Source organism: Podarcis pityusensis, assembly GCF_964106645.2.
Source record: "Podarcis pityusensis genome assembly, chromosome: 4".
NCBI lineage: Eukaryota > Metazoa > Chordata > Lepidosauria > Squamata > Lacertidae > Podarcis > Podarcis pityusensis.
Window position 1 is genome coordinate 4817107 of NC_138027.1, and position 19404 is coordinate 4836510.

At 50.0% G+C, this 19404-nt stretch overlaps 1 protein-coding gene and 2 long non-coding RNA genes across 4 annotated transcripts in view; 1 reads left to right on the top strand and 2 right to left on the bottom strand.

Annotated features, from left to right (window-relative positions):
• CLPB (ClpB family mitochondrial disaggregase) overlaps window positions 1–6365 on the bottom strand; it is a 70595-nt gene extending 64230 nt beyond the window's left edge. The window contains exons 1-2 of one of the 2 annotated variants that reach the window (XM_081002036.1): window positions 5560–6365; window positions 2252–2300 (exon numbers count right to left, since the gene is read on the bottom strand). In XM_081002036.1, the coding sequence (XP_080858162.1) occupies window positions 2252–2300; window positions 5560–6205 (695 nt within the window). In that variant the 5' untranslated portion in view covers window positions 6206–6365. Of the gene's footprint in view, window positions 1–2251; window positions 2304–5559 lie in introns of both variants that reach the window. The other variant, XM_081002035.1, reaches the window with a different exon arrangement.
• Window positions 6366–6535: 170 nt separating this feature from the next.
• On the top strand, window positions 6536–8854 carry LOC308475434. Its single transcript, XR_013985189.1, has 3 exons — window positions 6536–6653; window positions 6963–7559; window positions 8740–8854. It is a non-coding gene; the product is annotated as an uncharacterized lncRNA (long non-coding RNA).
• Window positions 8855–9157: 303 nt separating this feature from the next.
• LOC308475495 lies at window positions 9158–17625 on the bottom strand. The gene is made up of 3 exons (XR_013985263.1): window positions 16264–17625; window positions 12120–12167; window positions 9158–9944 (listed from the first exon to the last, which is right to left on the bottom strand). It is a non-coding gene; the product is annotated as an uncharacterized lncRNA (long non-coding RNA).
• Between the last annotated feature and the right edge of the window lie 1779 nt (window positions 17626–19404).

Sequence of the window (19404 nt, forward strand, 5' to 3'; positions counted from 1 at the left end):
TCCAGCGCAAGAGTCTGTTCAGCAGCCTCAGCTTTTGTAGCTGGAGTCAGTCCAGGCCCTGCCGCCCAGGCCAGGTAGAAATAGGCCTGCAAGTCAGGGAGCAAGTCCTCCAGGACTCACAGCCAAGATGGTCCATCTTCCAGGTGACAGCCCTTCAGAGAGGTGAAGGTGAATATTCTAGCGTGTGACATCTATGTACAGCCCTGACCTTGCAGGCGGACAAGGCAGGCAGAATGGTATCACAAGGAGAGCCAATGCCAGCTTCTGCAAATGTTGGTGAAGATTACCGTATTGTTCCGTGTATAAGACTAGGGGTTTTTTACTTTAAAATAAGGTTAAACATATGGGGGTGTCTTATACACGGACAGTGCATGTGCCCATTTTCTAAATTTGGGGTCCCCAAAAGTAGGGGGTGTCATACATGGGGGTGTCTTATACACAGAAAAATACAGTAATTTCTGGATATCTTAGACATGTAACATTAAAGCATTACTGTTCTCCTGCTGCTAGCTTAACTCAAGCCCACACTATTTTCCGAGTGCAAGAGGGGATGGCTGGATGCTGTGTCCCATGAGGGCACAGTGGTGACTTCCAGAGCACATCGTCCAGCCCAGGCCAGCTCACAGGAGAAAGGGGATCTGGGGAGGCATTTTGAAACCCCAGCTGGCACCATCTCACCTCAGTGCCAGCCTGGGACCTTCGACAGGCAAGGCAGACGGCCCACCTCTCAGCTGTGGTCTTTCCCAAATTATATGCCATCCGAAGGTTTGGACAAGTGGCCGAAAGCATTTCCAGAATCGCCTGCGGGGAACATGAAGCCGAAGCAAGGAGGTGGGAGGGAAGGAGGCCCGGAGACCTGGGCTGACTCAAAGATAATCAGGCCGCTTCCTGCAATTACTGCCAGGGGCCCAGTTTGCTGCCCATCAGGAGCGTTGATGCAGGCCAGACCTCGGCTGCGTTGGGCACAAGGAAGCCATTTCCTGAGACAGGCTGGGAAGAGGTTCGGGGGCGCAGGGAAGAGAGGAGAGGGGGTTATGTGGCGCAGGGGAGGGGGAGAGACCTGGTCGCTGGGCTGTAGAAGACCCTGGACAAAACAGGGGGCATGAAGGCTGATCTGAACAGGGCAAAGTGCAAGGTGGGCATATACCACACAAATATGCCACTCTGCCAGTTCCACTCATGGCTTGGAGAGTTTTAATCGAACACCCCAGCACGAGGGCACAAGGCACTCAGCTGCTGAGGGTGTGGAAAACTGAACTGTGGCGAAGGGAACACCCCTAAGCATGTACAGATGGCCTCTCCCTCACAAACAACTGCTAACACCTTGCTTTTTTGGGGGGAAGGGGGCCCAACGTAGGAAATCAAGCTCTGGGGCATGCTTAATAATAATAATAATAATATTCAGATGAAGAGATGTCACTTCTAAAGCAAAAGAACAAAAGAAGAGTCTGCTACATCGGACCAAACGGGGCCCATCTAGTCCAGCAGGCTGTTCTCATAGTGGCCAAATAGATGCCTGTGGGAAACCAGCAAGCAGGATCCGAGCACAAGAGCATTTTCCCCTCCTGTGGTTCCAGCAACTGGTCTTCGGAAGCATTTCTGCCTCTGATCATAGAGGCCGAGCGCAGCCATCCTGGCTAGTGGCCATTGATAGCATTATTCTCCTCTGTGAATCTGCCTGGTCCTCTTTTTAAAGCCATCTAGGTTGGTGGCCATCACTGCCCCCTGTGGGGGCAACTTCCGTAGTTCTCCTAGAGAAAGCCCATCAGTACATCAACAAATGGACCTCGACCCTTGGCCTCAAGAAAATATATCTGCAGAATCATCATTCCACAACCTGTCGCGTGGCAGCACCCACAATCCGGAACTCCCTGCAGGGACCTTCACTGTACCCTTTTCGGTGCCTGCTAAAAACATTTTTGTTTAGATAAGCCTACTCAAACACGTGGCATGTTGATGTGTGCTTTTAATTATTATTTTTTTAGTTTATGGCTGATTTTTTCTTTTGAATATTTTAAAGAGCAGTCTTTACTGACAGTTTTACAGTTTTATTCTCTTTGCAAACTGCTTTGAAGTGGTTGTTGTTGGGGTTTTTTTTTTACAATCAAGTAGTATATAAAATTTGTGAGGTTATATAGATATAATGTTTAGACCGCACGCACTAGTGTTTTCTCCCAAGAAGGCTGCATGCCACCAGCAGACATCTCACGGCTACCCCTCGCACCAGCAGGGCTGAATTCAGGGGGCTCACCTGTCCACTTCGGAAATGTTGTTGATCCGTGCAGCTTCCAGTAGAGAGTCTTCTGGAAAAGACAAAGGAGAGGAATTGCTGTGAACTGGAGGTGGCGAGAAGGACAGGCAAGAAGAGAAAAGACGCTCCCCCCTTTTTAAAGGAATTTTCCTGCTTTCTGCCAGGTTTGGTTCTAAGGGGACCACTTGGAGCTGCTCAGTTATTGCCTCCCACCCTTCAAAGCTGATTCCAAAAGACACCCCCCCTCCAAGAATCCCACTATCAGGTCCCATTTGATGATGTTACAGTGGTACCTCACAAGACGAATGCCTCGCAAGATGAAAAACGCGCAAGACGAAAGAGTTTTCCGTTTTTTGAGTGGTTCCGCAAGACGAATTTCCCTATGGGCTTGCTTCACAAGACGAAACATCTTGCGAGTTCTTGCGGGTTTGTTTCCTTTTTCTTAAAGCCGCTAAGCCGTTAATAGCTGCTAAGCCGCTAATAGCCGTGCTTCGCAAGACGAAAAAACCGTAAGACAAAGAGACTCGCGGAACGGATTAATTTCGTCTTGCGAGGCACCACTGTACCTATGAAGTGTTTGACCAGGCAGTCCCTCCACTTAAATTTCTTTGAGATGGAACAGAATTTCTGTCTGGTATAAGCCACAGAAATCAACACACAAACACCTGCTTTAGAGCCACAGCACTGCCTCCTGAGACAGGCAGCCACACAACATTTTGGGGGGGCCAGTGGCCTTTCCCAAACCCTGGGGAATTTTCTGTCCACAGTAAAGCAAGGGTTGTGAGCACCTCAGTGGTTAAATTGGAACAATTCACGCAGTTAAACTTGCTCCTGCAGAAGGCAGTGACTGTCACTGACTTGAAAGTCCTTAAAAGATAATTAGGTTTGGTTTGTTTCCTGCCGCTCCAGAAGGTAAGACCCAAACCAAAAAATTCCAATGGCAAGAAAGGAGATTCTGACTAAACATTAGCAAGAATCTTCTGACGGTAAGAGCTGTTCAGCGGTGGAATGGACAATTCCTGTGTTGCAGGGGGTTGGATTAGATGACCCTTGGGTACCTTCCTCCTCTACAATTCTATGATTCTGGGTGTTGCCCCCACACTCCCAGGGTAAGACCCTGAAGACAGACTTCAGTGCATAAGCTACAAGGCAAGGAGCAACAATCAAAACCTCTTTTAATGCACAGCTGGACACTCAAAACAAAAGCTGATCCCTGCTGTGAGAAAGGCCCAGGAACGAGTCTTTTGAAACAGTCTTCCTGGGGTTCTCGATGGTCTGGACTACAAGTCCCATCAGCCCCAGCCAGCACACATGACTTGTAGTCCAAAAACAAGCTGGGGAAGGCTGCAAACCTCAAGCGGCATAAGGTTCCCACTTTGGGAACAGGTGGTTCAAATATGCCACCTCCTGGCCGTAATGGTGTAAGTACACCATGCAAAACTAGCCTCAAAATGCACTTTGAGGACGAGAATGTAAAGCAGGACTAATTGTTTTGATAATACTAATTATGAACTTTATCAAAAACCATTACTGTAACAACTGTTGCAACGGAAAGAAACTAAACCTCACCTCTTTAACAGACCATCAACTGAACTTTGATTTAAAAATACAAAGCTAAAAAACGACACGGAAAATATCAAGTTTTTGCCACATTTTTTGGAGATGTTAGGGTGTGCCTGGGCACACCCTGTATGCACAACTAAGCTCACAGGAAAAAGGAGAATCCCCTCTTAGAATTCATTACTGTCCTGAGACACCAACAGGCAAATGAATTGAGAAGAGCAGCATGGGCAAATCCCCTAGGAAATATGCTGGTTTGGGCCAATGGAAGTTGTAGTCCAAAACAACCAAGGGAAGGGGCACCAGGCTGGTTAACAGGAACGTAGAACACTGACGCCAAAATTCTAAATTATTACTTATTGTATCCTTTATTACATTTATATCCACCTTTCCCTCCAAGGAGCTCAGGTTCTTCTCCTCTGCGCCTTTCTCCTCGCAACAACCCTGTAAGGCAGGTTAGGCTGAGATGGGGTGTCTGGCCCCAAGGGTCACCCAGGCAGCTTCATGGCTGACCGAACATTTCTCCTAGGTCCTAGCCCAACCCTCTAACCACTAAGCACACTGCCTTTTATTAGCCTTGCTTCAACGGTTCTAAGAGCACTCCAGCGCATACAGGAATTATGGCAGGCGAATCTTTTCTCTAGGCTGGATATATACTGATGGGAAAAGCGAGGATCTCACCATAGGAGGAGCCAGTGTGGGGTAGCGGTTAGTGTTGGACTAGGACCAGGAAGAGATCAGGGTTCGAATCCCCCAACTGGCCACTACGCAGCTCACTAGGTGTGATCTGGAGGGCCAGTCACTGCCTCTCTCTGCCTAACCTACCTCACAGGGTTGTTAAAATAAAAAAAATCCTTCCAGTAGCACCTTTAAGACCAACTAAGTTAGTTCTTGGTATGAGCTTTCGTGTGCAAGCACACTTCTTCAGATACACAGGTTGATGGACTTCCATTTCATGCGGCTCAATGTGGTGCCTTCCATGGTTCCAGTTAGAGATAGGTAGCCGTGTTGGTCTGCCATAGTCAAAATAAAAAAAATCCTTCCAGTAGCACCTTTAAGACCAACTAAGTTAGTTTTTGGTATGAGCTTTCGTGTGCAAGCACACTTCTTCAGATACACAGAAGAATATCTGAAGAAGTGTGCTTGCACACGAAAGCTCATACCAAGAACTTAGTTGGTCTTAAAGGTGCTACTGGAAGGATTTTTTTTATTTTGACTATGGCAGACCAACACGGCTACCTATCTGTAACTGGAATCACAGGGTTGTTGTGGAGGTTGAAACAAGTGGTGGGTGAAACCACGCATGCTGCCTTGAGCTCTGTGGAGAAAAGGGCAAGATATTAATACAATTATGTTTATTATTTATAATAAGCAGGGCTGGCCCGCCTGGCATCAGGCAGTGCTCAGCTGGGAGGAGTGGCAGACCCACACCCTGGGGAGCCAGCTACTCACTGCCTCCTCTGCTTGTCACCCGCCTCTTTTGCCTCTTCTCCAGCCTCCCTCAGCCCACCGGGGCTTCCCTGGGCTGCCTCAGGCGGCAGCAACAGGAGCGGGGGCAGTCGCGGAGGGTGAGGCAGCAGCGGACGAGCCTCTTTCCGCTTTGCCCCAGGTGGTGAAACGACCTGGTCTCCCCAACAGCAAGCAAAAACCCCCAAAGCCCCAGCATCCCTGGTCAACCTCCCCAGCGTCCCTCACACAGGACTAGCGGCTTGAGTTCCTCCTGCCGGAGAGCGTCGCCCTGCGGTCACCTTTGGAGACGTTGCCCTTGCTGTAGCAGAATGCCAGCCCGGCGGCCGCCACGGCGGTGGCGGCAAAGGACGGGATCCTGGGTCCGCGCCTGTTGCCGCGGTTCCCTTTGCTGCGGTGGCGCCCGGCCCGCTCCGGGTTGGGCCAGAGGCGCAGGCCGCTGGGCTCCCTGCGGAGCGGGCGGGCGCTAGCGTCCCCAGACGGCAGCTGCTGCTGCTGCTCCTCCTCCTGGCAGGGCAGCCTGGGCAGCCAGCCTCCTTCGGCTGCCGCCCTTTTGCCCGCCGCCAGGGCGGCGCCCGCCTCGCAGGGGTATCTTCCCAGCTGCTGCGCGTCCTGCCCCCTGGCGGCCGGCGCCTTGAACTGCGGCCACAGCGCCTCGTCCCCGCAGCGCCCCCTAGAGGGCGCGCGGCGGCGCTGCAGCTTCGCCAGCCTCACTTCTTCTTCTTCTTCCTCTTCTCCCGCCGCCTGGCGCTGCGGGCGGCCCCTAGCGGCCTCGTCTGGGTACTGCAGCTCCTCGCGCCCGGCCAGCGACGACGAGGCCGACGCCGCGGACGTCGCCGAGGCCCCGCGCACCGCCAGCGGGAGCCTCGCCCCGAAGAGCCGCGCCAGACCCGGCGGCAGAGGCCTGCTCATCAGGCAGGCCAGCATCTCCGCCCCGCGCCGGGTCGGGCCGGCCTACTGCCCGCCACCACGGTCCTGTCACCCTGGAAACCAAGATGGCGGACGAGCCCAGGGCGCCGGCGCTGTGAGGAGAGGACGAGCGCCGGCGTGAAAAGGGATCATGGGGGATGTAGTCCTGCGGTCCTTTGAAGACGGCCGAGCACGGCCGAGGAGGACTACGTTTCCCGTGGATACGCGGGCGCCCCCCCCCCGCCGCGCGCGTGCGTCAACAAAGAGCTGCCTTCGTAGGCGGAAATGCCTGTTGGGAAATGTAGGCGGACATGCGCAGGAGAGCGGCGGGCCTTTATCCGGTAGGGAGGAGGCGGCTGTTGTTGCGAAGGCGGCGGCTATTGCGATTGGCTGGAGGGAAGGCGCGCTCCAGAAGGCCGCGAGTTCGAGACCCGCCACTGGACAAAAGTGTGGCGTGGAGGGAGGGGTATCTTATTTAATATAATTAAATTGATTTTCAGTGCAATTGCTGGTCTGTTTCCTAATGGAAAAGTGATTGTTCCCCAGAGTGAGCCTCTCCCTGCAGGAGGTTAGCAGACCCAGCCCATTGGGAGAGGCAGTGTTGTACAATGGTTAGAGCGTCGGACCAGGAGCTAGGAGGGACCAGGGTTCAAACTAGGGTTGCAGCTATAGCATTGCTAGTGGTGTGCATGGCCACAACTTCTACTGTGACCCTTTTCTTCTTTGTTGTTTATGACTACTTTGCTTAAAATTGTAATTTGTTATATTTTTGCAGTTGGATGTGTTTGCAGCAGAAAGAACGCACACGCACACACACTTTGGATCAGACCAAAGGTCCACTTACTTCAGCATCTTCCATCCCATAATGGCCCACCAGGTTCCCTGGAAGCCCAACAAGCAGGACACAAAGGTGACAGCTTTCTTCTGGTTTTGCTTCCAGACAATTCATTTTCCAAGGTAGACTGTCTCTGAGCATGGAGGTTCATTAGCTTTGCCAGCCGATAACTTCGAACAGATTCGTCATCGTCTAGTCCAGTTCTGAAGCCGCTGCCACATTTTGGGGCCACAAATGTGAATCTCCTGCTGGTCACTTTCACGGGATGATTCTGGAGCTGTAGGATTGTGGGAGAGGGGAAATGTACATCTCTCTTTCTCCACACCAACTGCCTTTTGTGCTACACCATGGGTAGGCAAACTAAGGCCCGGGGGCCGGATCCAGCCCAATCGCCTTCTAAATCCGGCCTGCGGATGGTCTGGGAATCAGCATGTTTTTACATGAGTAGAATGTGTGCTTTTATTTAAAATTGCTTCTCTGGGTTATTTGTGGGGCATAGGAATTTGTTCATCCCCAATATAGTCCGGCCCCCACAAGGTCTGAGGTTACAGATAGGTAGCCGTGTTGGTCTGCCATAGTCGAAATAAAAAAATTCCTTCCTGTAGCACCTTAAAGACCAACTAAGTTAGTTCTTGGTATAAGCTTTCGTGTGCATGCACACTTCTTCAGATACACTGAAACAGAAGTTACCAGATCCTTCTATATATTGAGAAGGTGGGGAGGGGTATTACTTAGAAGGTGGTGAGATTGGCAGATAGCTGAGATGAGCCTGTTGACGACTCTTAACGACTGTAATAGGTCTTACAGGAAAAGGCAAGGGGTGAGAAGGTGAGAAATGGCTTAGTCATGTATAATGAGATAAGAATCCGATGTCTCTGTTCAGACCAGGTTTCTCCATTGTTTTAAGTTTGGTAATGAGTTGTAATTCAGCAGCTTCTCTTTCCAGTCTATTTCTGAAATTCCTTTGTAGTAAAACAGCTACTTTGAGATCTTGTATAGAATGTCCTGGGAGATTGAAGTGTTCTCCTACTGGTTTCTCTGTTTTGTGATTCTTGATGTCAGATTTATGTCCGTTTATTCTTTGGCGTAAGGTTTGGCCTGTTTGTCCAATATAGAGAGCTGAAGGACACTGTTGGCATTTGGTGGCATACACAATGTTAGACGATGAGCAATTAAATAGTCCCGAGATGGTATGTGTGATGTTGTTGGGGCCAGTAATGGTGTTGTCCGGGTGTATGTGGCAGCAAAGTTGGCATCTGGGTTTATTGCAGGCTCTGGTGCCAGTGTCCGTGTTAAGTCTGGTTGTAGTATTATTGTGGGTTAGGAGTTGTTTAAGATTGGGTGGCTGTCTGTAGGCAATGAAAGGTCTTCCTCCCAGAGCTTGAGAAAGAGAACTGTCATTGTCCAGGAGAGGTTGTAGATCTCTGATGATGCGTTGAACTGTTTTAACTTGGGAGCTGTATGTGATGACTAGTGGAGTTCTGTTATTTTCTTTTTTGGGTCTGTCTTGCAGCAAGTTCTCTCTGGGTATCAGTCTGGCTCTGTTGATCTCAGCTATCTGCCAATCTCACCACCTTCTAAGTAATACCCCTCCCCACCTTCTCAATATATAGAAGGATCTGGTAACTTCTGTTTCAGTGTATCTGAAGAAGTGTGCATGCACACGAAAGCTTATACCAAGAACTAACTTAGTTGGTCTTTAAGGTGCTACAGGAAGGTCTGAGGGACAGTGGACCGGCCCCTTGCTGAAAAAGTTTGCTGACCCCTGTTCCACACCATTTCCAACCCTCTGAAATCCTCCAAGCAGGATCTGATTTCCAGCAACTAATATTCAGACAGCTGCGGAGACAGAGCAGAGCCTCTCTGGCTAGTAGCCATTGCTAGTCATGTCCTCAATGAACTTGTCTAATCTGCTTCTAAAGCCATCCACGTTGGTAACCATCTCTGCCTCCTTCAGGTGCGACGTCCATAGTTTAACTTGCACTGCACAAAGAAATTACTTCTTTTATCTGCCCTGAATCTTTTAAGATGCCACAGGACTCCTTGCAGGCTTTTATCTCAGGAGCACAACAGCCCTGTAAAGGAGGCCCAGTTGCAGTATCCGTATTGCAGAGAGGAATAATAATAATAATAATAATAATAATAATAATTTATTTATACCCCGCCCTTCCCGGTTCAAAAACCGGGCTCAGGGCTGCTAACAACAAATTTAAAACACTTTAAAACACTTAATTATAAAAGCAGCATAAAATACAGTATAAAAACATGAATAACAATAAAACTCAAAAGTCATGTCGATAATCCCCAGGGCTAGTTGGCTGAATTGATCCTACTTGGGCCAGCAAGGAGGCCAGGCGAGAATTAAAGAATCAAATTAAAGGCCAGGCGGAATAGCTCTGTCTTACAGGCCCGATGGAAGGAGGTTCAATCCTGCAGGGCCCTGGTCTCATGGGACAGAGCATTCCACCAGGTCGGAGCCATCACTGAAAAGGCCCTGGCCCTGGTGGGGGATACTTCCTTAGGGCCCGGGACCTCTAAACTAGGGAGTCCAGGGGAGAATTAGCTGTGGGGTCTCAGAGTGGGTGATCTTCATAAAAGGGGAGGGGGAGGGAAGAGAAGGGAAATAAAAGATCAGGCTGAATTCAAATTAAAGGCCAGGCGGAATAGCTCTGTCTTACAGGGCCGACGGAAGGAGGTTAAATCCTGAAACGCCCTAGTCTCCTCGTTCCACCAGGTCGGAGCCATCACTGAGAAGGCCCTGGTGGAGGATAGTCTGACTTCCTTAGGGGAAGGCCATGCAAACAGTCCAAGGGGAGATTCAAACTGAGGGTTTCCTCTCACTCCTCCTGTTCTCGGTTGCTCTGTGCTGCACCATTTGCCTCTCTTTTTCTGGCTTTTATCTCAGGCGGGAGCACGACGACCCTGTAAAGAAGGCCAGCTGCATTATCCGCATTACCGATTGCAGAGAGGAGGGGGTTCACTGAAGGCCAGGCAAACAGCTTCAGCTCACCCCTCAGTCGTTCTGCTGCACCATCTCTCTCCCTCCCGCTCTCTCTCTGGTCTTCAGCTCCGCCACTGTTTCCCGCAGTGCCCTTTGGCATTGCCCCTGGCCCTGTCCGTGTTCTGCCGAGTATTTAAATTAAAGCCGACAGAAGCAGCTGCAGACACTAATGAGTAGTCCAGATTGTTAGGACCGGGCGGCTCACAGGGGTGGCGGCAGGGCGCTGGCCTGATGAAGCGGACTCTGCCTTCAAGGCGCCGTCTGTCTGAGACGGTGCTGCGCTGGGTGGGCTGCGGGTGCTTAAAATTCAGGGGAGCCCTCCTTGCAGGGCTGAGTCATAGCCTGCAATGAGGCAACACATTTTCTTGAAGAGCAGAGCAGAGACCAGGGAGGTTGGGCCAGGCAAAAGCTACGGTCAGGCAAAGAATCATAGACACTGAGAGACAACAGGACTGCTCAAGGTGCCCCGGCTATAAAATTGGAGAAATCAAGAGATACATAGCCGCACCGGCAGCATATCTCTTCTTTCTCGTATGCAAAATGGCAAGAAGGGCCTTTACACTCGCCGGAAGCTCGGCTCTACCCTTGCCGGTCCCGGAAGCATCCTTTAAAAAAGTCCCTTATGCTCAGAGACTTTGTGCCTGTCCATTGGGGGAGATAGGAAGCCCAGAGCCCTTGTTCTTTAGATGTCCCTTTTACGAAGAGGCACATAGTGAGACCATTGATCCCCTGCTGGTGAGGCTCGCTGACCTCCAGGAAAAGCAAAAAATTGACCTTCTCCTGTTAGGCAAAGGTCATAAGACGACCCGGGTGGTCGCCAGATTCTGTGTACAGATCTGTAGATGAAGACCATCCCCCGACTCAAACTAGTTCGTTAAGAAAATCCCAAACTTGGTTCCATTGCTGGCTCTGGGTCATCTCTCTGCGGTGGCTTAAAGTTCTAAGTGTTTATACACTTTTTGCATTTATAAATTTTAAATTTATTGTTGTACATTGTTTGTTTTCCTCCTGGGATTGTACCCCCAAGTGTGTTTTATAAGCTGGTCTCTGACCGTAATAAATTATCTAACCATCAGAGACCAGGGAAGGAGGGGAGGAACCGATGCTCCTCTCTCTCTCTCTCTCTCTCTCTCTCTGTGTGTGTGTTTCTACTTTGTTTTTCTCACTGCTAGAACCAGCCTAAGAACCTAAGAAGAGCGTGCTGGATCAGGCCGGTGGCCCAAGTAGTCCAGCATCCTGTTCTCACAGGGGCTGACCAGTTGCACAAGTGGGAACCCAGCAAGCAGGATTTGAACACAAGAGCCTCTCCTCTCCTGTGGTTTCCGGCACCCGGTCTTCAGAAGCACTGCTGTGGAGGCAGAACATAGCCATCATTAGCTTTCTCCTCCTCCATGAATTGGTCGATTTAGAAGGTCCAGTGCTGAGGGCCTTCTGGTGGTTCCCTCCTTGCGAGAAGTGAGGTTACAGGGAGCCAGGCAGAGGGCCTTTTCGGTGGTGGCGCCCGCCCTGTGGAACGCCCTCCCACCAGATGTCAAGGCAATAAGCAACTATTTTACTTTTAAAAGACAACTGAAGGCAGCCCTGTTTAGGGAAGTTTTTCATATTTAATGCTGTATTGTTTTTAACACTTGATTCGGAGCCGCCCAGAGTGGCTGGGGAAACTCAGCCAGATGGGCGGGGTATAAATTATTATTATTATTATTATTATTATTATTTGAAAGAGAACCAGCCATGGAGGCATCAGTGGCTAGTGAAGTTTGGTCGGAAATTCCCTCCTTGTCATTTGAATCCATTGGTTCGGAACCTCCCTTCTGGAGCAGCAGAAAACAAGCTTGCTCCATCTTCCATGGGACGGCCCTTCGGATGTTGGAGGGTGGGATATAAACAGTTATAATCATGGAAGGGACCCCAGTGGTCATCAAATCCAACGCCCTGCATTGCAGGAATCAGGAATCTCAGCTGAAGCATCCATGGCATCCATTATTATCATGAGAATAATAATAATAGATACATGTTGCCAAGAAACCAGCCCTGCAAAAGATGAAGAAGGTCTCAGCTTTCTATTGCTTTGGAAGAAGAACGAACACACAACTCACATGCAAAGCGAGAGCCAGACATGTTTGTCTGCACCTCTGCTTGGCTGCCTGGAAGAGAGAGAGAGAGAGAGAAAAATCACAGCAACGGAAATTGTGAGAAAATGCAGAGCCACTTTCGCCTCCCTGGCATGACTCATCTCTGCAGATCCCAGAGAGCTGCTCTGTTTATTCCTTAGCCCATCTGCCTCTGTTTACAGGCACATGTGGCAAGCCAGAAGCTGTTTCTCCTCCTCCTCTTCCCACACGCCCTGCTCCAGGGAAACAAATAATGCCACAGAGGAGGCCTGCCTTCAGATTGCTGCCCCACTATGGGCCAGGAGAACTGGGGTGGATTCGCAGCTGCTGCCGCCAGCTGCCCCGGGCTCAGCAAGCCACGGGCAGCATGCTTCACATGTCCCGGGGGTCCTGGGTTCAAATTCCTGGCAACCCCTTGCCTGAAACTCTGGAGAAGGGGTCGGCAGGGCTTACCAGGCATGGGTCGGATCACTCCCGTGGAGATCCTCCGTGGGTTGGACCAGCACAGCACGATGCCGGAAATTGCGTCTGCGCAGAAGCGATTCCGGTGTCTGGGTATGCGCAGAAGCTATTTCCAGAGCCGCGGAAGAGAGTGCCTGTGCCACGCTGGTTTAGCGCAGTGCGCGGGGACTCGCCGAGCGGACGGCTCGGTTTGGGGGTGGCTCGGGGGCCGGTTAAATGGCCCCCGTGCACCACTTCCAGCCCATGGGCCTTAGGTTGCCAACCCCTGCTCTGGAGAGTTCCTGTGCAGAAGGAATGCTAGGCTAGATGAATCCAAGGGCTGGCTCAGGCGAAGAAGACTGCCTTTGTTCCTATCCCAGTTATTATTATTATTATTATTATTATTATTAGCAGCAGCAGCAGCAGCAGCAGCAGCAGCATTATTATAGCCCAGACTAGGATTTAAAGCAGCTCATCATGCTAATTAAAATGACCCAGATAAAATACAAAAGCTAAAAATGTTTGGAAGATAATATATTTAAAAAGCAATTAAATTCTAACAGAATTAAAGCAATATCAGAAACAGATCTATTGAAATACACGGAACAATGGAGCCTTCACAGCAAGCAAAAGAGCTGTTCCGGAATGGGAATTTTATTTTTTATCCCTCTCTCCTAACACTAGATGTCATGGGAATCCAACGAAGTTGAATGTTGGAAGATTTAGGACAGAGGAAAGAAAGACCTCCTTCACACAGTGCAGAGTTAAATAGCGGAACTCCCTTCCGCAGGAAGCTGCGATAGCCACCAACTACAGTGGCTTTTAAGGAGGCTTCGGCAATTTCATGGAGGAGAGAGAAGGCAATCAAAGGCTACTAGCCACAATAGCTATGCTCTGCCTTCAGGGTTGGAGACAGAAATGCTTCTGAACCAGTTGCAGGAAACGGTGGGAAAGGAGAGAGATCTTGTTTTTGGATCCTGTTTGTGAGTTTCAATAATAATAATAAATAATAATAATAATAATATATTTATACCCCGCCCATCTGGCTGGGTTTCCCCAGCTGCTCTGGGTGGCTCCCAACAGAATACAGTGGTACCTCGGGTTAAGTACTTAATTCGTTCTGGAGGTCCGTTCTTAACCTGAAACTGTTCTTAACTTGAAGCACCACTTTAGCCAATGGGGCCTCCCGCTGCTGCTGTGCTGCCGGAGCACAATTTCTGTTCTTACCCTGAAGCAAAGTTCTTAACCTGAAGCACTATTTCTGGGTTAGCGGAGTCTGTAACCTGAAGCGTATGTAACCCGAGGTACCACTGTATTAAAAACACCATAAAAAAATCAAACATTAAACCTTCAGGTGTTTTCTAAAAGTCAGGTAGTTGCTTATTGCCTTGACACCTGAAGGGAGGGCTTTCCACAGGGCAGGAGCCACCACTGAGAAGGCCCTCTGCCTGGTTCCCTGTAGCTTCACTTCTCGCAGGGAGGGAAACACCAGAAGGCCCTGAGAGCTGGACCTCCGTGTCCAGGCTGAATGATGGGGGTGGAGACGCTCCTTCAGGTATACACAAGCACCTGGTGGCTGGCCACTGTGAGAACAGGATGCTGGAACGAGAGATGGACCATTGGCCTGATCCAGAAGCCTCTTCTTGGGTCTTCAAGTTTTTAAAAAATGGATGTTTACAAGTGTGGTTGCCTGTAGGGAAGGTTATGTTCTTAACCTGAGTGCAACCCCCAGTTGAGATTCCCAGCACATAACAGCCTCCGACAGCGGAGGCAGAAGGCAACTGCTCTGGCTGTGTTAAGAGAAGGTTCTCAATTTCTGGACCGTACCTTAGAATCATAGGACAGTACAGTTGGAAGAGACCCCCAAAGGTCCTCTAGTCCAGCCCCCTGCAAAGCAGGAATCTCAGCTAACAGATGACTGGTGGCCGTCCAACCTCTGCTGAAAAACCTCTGAGGAAGGAGAGCCCAAAGTCTCCCAGGGGAGACCGTTCCACTGACGAACCGCTCCTTGTTTCGTAGGTCTCGAATAAAAGATGCTGCTGTTTCTCTCCGCCCTGCAAGAACACCTGCAGGTTTTTGGATCCAAGTCCTGAGTGAACAGCCCATAATGTTTGCCCCCCCGCCCACTCACCTCTATTTCGTGAACCAGCCTTGCAGGGCAGCCCGGGATGTGACTCTCACATGCACCCATGAGATGGCGCTGATGCTCCACAGACTTGGGCCAAAGCAGAGTTTTAGGAGCAGGGGTCAGCAAATTTTTTCAGCAGGGGGCCGGTCCACTGTCCTTCAGACCTTGTGGGGGGCTGGACTATACGTGAGGGATGAACGAATTCCTATGCCCCACAAATAACGCAGAGATGCATTTTTAAATAAAAGCACACATTCTACTCATGTAAAAACACACTGATTCCCGGACCATGCGCGGGCCGGATTTAGAAGGCGATTGGGCTGGATCCGGCCCCTGGGCCTTAGTTTGCCTACCCATGTTTAGGAGTGACACTCTGGACCTGATTGGCAACCAAGCAGTGGCTCCCAATTAGCTAAGTCTCAGCCCACCCTGTTTTTCGAAAGCCAAGCCAAGAACCCCTGCTTTTGAAATTGTGGATGTCTCTGGTGGCTTTTGGTGTGCGAATGGTGCCATGAACCACCAATGGTTCCCCATGAACCACCAATTGGGAACTATGGGGGGGGGGGAAATTGGTTCCCAAAGGGGGCAGTACCCCCCCGGAGGAAAGTGGGGTTAACTAGGGGATGCCAAGAGACAAGGGGGCGGTCGAGGGTTAGACTCTGGATGTGTGACTCAGACTTTGAGAAGCTGGCTTCTCTGGGTCAACTTCGTCAGCTTTCTCAACTCTAACTAATGGTAATTGGATTTTGAGTAAACGTGCAATTAATTGTGAATATTTTGAATGCTGTTATCTTTCTGAGAGGGCCTTGCAAACCGCTGTTCTGAATAATGCGTCTTTGGGGAGTTGGCTAGGGGGCACTGGGAATGAGTTTAAAGGTAAAGGGACCCCTGACCATTAGGTCCAGTCGTGACTGACCCTGGGGTTGCAGCGCTCATCTCGCTTTCCTGGCCGAGGGAGCCGGCATACAGCTTCCGGGTCATGTGGCCAGCATGACTAAGCCGCTTCTGGCGAACCAGAGCAGCGCACGGAAATGCCGTTTACCTTCCCGCCGGAGCGCTACCTATTTATCTACTTGCACTTTGACGTGCTTTCGAACTGTTAGGTTGGCAGGAGCAGGGACCGAACAACGGGAGCTCACTCCGTCGCGGGGATTTGAACTGATGACCTTCTGATCAGCAAGCCCTAGGCCTAGGCTCTGTGGTTTAACCCACAGCGCCACCCACATCCCTCAGGAATGAGTTAAGGGAATAATAATAATATAATAATAATCGTTTATTATTTATACCCCGCCCATCTGGCTGGGTTTCCCCAACCACTCTGGGCGGCTCCCAACATATTATTATTATTAATAATAAAGCAATTTAACATCAAACATTAACAGCTTCCCTAAACAGGGCTGCCTTCAGATGTCTTCTAAAACCAAGGAGGGTGTGGCCCCACAAAGTTCGGGAACCTTGATCGAAAAATCATGCCTGATTTGTCTACAGAGAAACTGTGCTGCCTGTTGGGGCTTGGTATTTTTAATTCGGGACCCGTGCAGGTGTCAGAGGTTAACTTACCGGTACTTCAAAGGGGTTATATGCAGCTTTTTGGCAAGCCTCTGAACACTTTCCTGGGGCTGGTTTTCCCTGCGTCCAAAAGAACAGAACAGGGAGGGGAAGAGAGAGGCTGTAGAGACTGAGTAACTTTTGAAAGCTAGTTCACTGTGCCTTTACACAACACAGAAAGATTACAAGGCATTATTTCAGTCATGAATTTGGGTCCACACATGACATGCTCTTTCATTTTTAAAAAAAAAATATTTATACTGTAATTCCCCCCCCCCCCACAAGTATAATACAGTCAGTCAAACAGTTCAAAAATAGATTCCCTTATTGATCAACTTCGCTTCCACCCTTCCGTGGTTTTCTCCTGTATCAGTCACTGCTGCATATTATAATTATTCTAATCCTTTCATCCATCTTATTCTCAAAATAGCTTTTACTGCTGAGCTTATTCCAAACCGGCTAGTCTGTTCCCTCATGCCAAAGCATGCAATTTGCTGTGACAGTGACCACCAGCACGGACAGCTTTAAATTTATTATTTATTTGCTTACTTAGGGCATTTATTTTCCTCCAAGGAGCTTGAGGTGGCGTAAGTGCCTTTCTTCCCTTCTCCGTTTAGTCCCCACAACAACCCTGTGATTAGCCTGGTTAGGCTGAGAGAGGCAGTGACTGGGCCAAGGTCACAGCCAGGGAGCTTCATGGCCCAGTGGGGGATTTGAACCCTGGTCTCCCAGGTCCTAAATTAATCCTCATGACAACCTTGTGAGGTAGGCTAAGCTGAGAGGCAGTCCAGTACTCTTACCAGTACAATATACTGGCCTTCCAAAATGAGAGCAGATAAATCAATGGGGGAATAACAAATCTTTGGAGTGGCTGTTCATTATGATGCCAAAATTAAACCTCCAAGGCTGTAAGCCGCAGAATAGGAACCACCTGAAGGGACCATTGGGGTGTGTGTTTCTTTGAAAAACACCTGGCTGACTCCTGTGAGAAGCAGGATGCTTGGTTAGGTGACAGGCCCACCTTTCTCAGTCGCATCAGAGCTCTCCTTACATTCTTACTATGAGAAAACAGTCCTGGATGCTATACCTGAGATTCCTGCGTTGCAGGAGGTTAGACTAGATGAATTGATGCTTAGACTAGATGAATTGATGCCGAAGAATGGATGCTTTTGAATTCTGGTGCTGGAGGAGACTCTTGAGAGTCCCATGGACTGCAAGAAGATCAAACCGATCTATTCTGAAGGAAATCAGCCCTGAGTGCTCCCTGGAAGGACAGATCCTGAAGCTGAGGCTCCAAGACTTTGGCCACCTCATGAGAAGAGAAGACTCCCTGGAAAAGACCCTGATGTTGGGAAAGATGGAGAGCACAAGGAGAAGGGGACGACGGAGGACCAGATGGTGGGACAGTGTTCTCAAAGCTACCAGCATGAGTTTGACCAAAGTATGGGAGGCAGTGGAAGACCGGAGGGCCTGACGTGCTCTGGTCCATGGGGTCACGAAGAGGCGGACACCACTAAACGACTAAACAACAACAACAGACTAGATGAACCTTGGGGTTCCTTACAACTCTATCGTTCTCTGATTCTGTGACATGGGAACCTCCATGTCAGAGATCAGTAAGACTTCCCTGGCCCTTCAGACGTGCTGGACTCCCTATCAGCCCCAGCAGGCCCAATGGTCAGGGGTGATGGTGCAGAGGTGGGCTCCAGAAACCTCTGCAAAGCTACCATTGGGCTACCTTTGTTGTTTGGGGAGGAGGCAATGAAAAGTCCAGAAACGATCCAGAAGGTGGAGCGAATCCCCTACGGAGACAGGTTGCAGCGTTTGGGACTTTTTAGTTCAGAGAAAAGGCAAGGAAGAGGCGGCGTGCTTTTTTCACAGGGGGGCGAGGGTATACCAGCTCACATCCCCTTCATTAATGGCTGGAGGCAGTCCTAGGCGATTGCTCCCCAGGGAATTAGCCATGCTGATTGCCTTAATTATCTTTCCAACCTGCCTTGCCTTGCCCAGAACAAGAATTGGAGGCAGCAGAAGCCACATAGGGAGAAAAAGGCAGCCTCTGGGCTGGAGGAAGAAACTAATGATGCCCATCAACATTTTATTAGCTGCTGGAAAAGCAGCAAAGATGCATTATTAAGGCACTTTGCATTTAAAGGGTATGTGTGTGAGTGTGCAAGTCCTATTGCCACTCATCACCCCAGTGATGAGATTCAGTGGCGTAGCGTGGGTTGTCAGCACCCGGGGCAAGGCAAGTAATTTGTGCCCCCTAACCCGTGGATTTGCGCCCCCTAACCCTAACCCCCAGAAGTTGCGCCCGGTGCGCCCGGCCCCCCCTGCACCCCCCACGCTACACCACTGATGAGATTCCAGGGGTTCCAGGCGATTACTCAGGGTTCAGTTTCCTCGGGAGGAAGATAAGCAGAGATTGTGATGTCTTTTAGATATCCGGTTTTATTTCCACATACATACAATCTGAGCATAACATGGCAGGGCTCACAGCATCAACACCCCAACAGGTCTTGCTTCTTCATCGGTCACAGCTTTGGACACAGCACAGAGCAAGCAGGCCTCTCTGTCTCCAGCTTCCAGCCTGTTTTCCAGCTCAGCTCTCTCTCACAGCTCTGGCTATTGCTCTGAGCTAGGAGAGGGGGGGGAGGAAAGGCCGCTCATTTATTCTATGGCTCGGAGCAACTTATGCTAATCTTATTGCTTAACAAGCCATCCCCAACCCAAAGGACTGGTTTGGCAAGCTGGCTCTCATACCTTCTTTCCCCCACATATACAGGAACCCATGAACTGAAGGGAGCCCAGGGCATCATCCAAACTGACCCCCACCACACAAACCAGCAAAACTATATTCTGATGCTATCAGGCCCATTCGGATGAGCGTTTGTGTGTGTGCCAACCTGTGATAAGTGTCCATGTAATATACGCAGCTCTGCCTTCTCTTAGTGCCCTCCAGATGTGCTGGACCGCAACTCCCAAGAGGTCCTGCCAGCACCGATGGGAGTTGTAGTTCGATACATCTGGAGGGCGCCAGGTTGGGGAAGGAGGTGAGATAAGGGAAGGGAAGGGAAGAGATAGAGGCACAAGCATACCCAGAGGGTAGCACCACTTTCTAAATACTGTGTCTTAATGCGCTAGATGCATTGC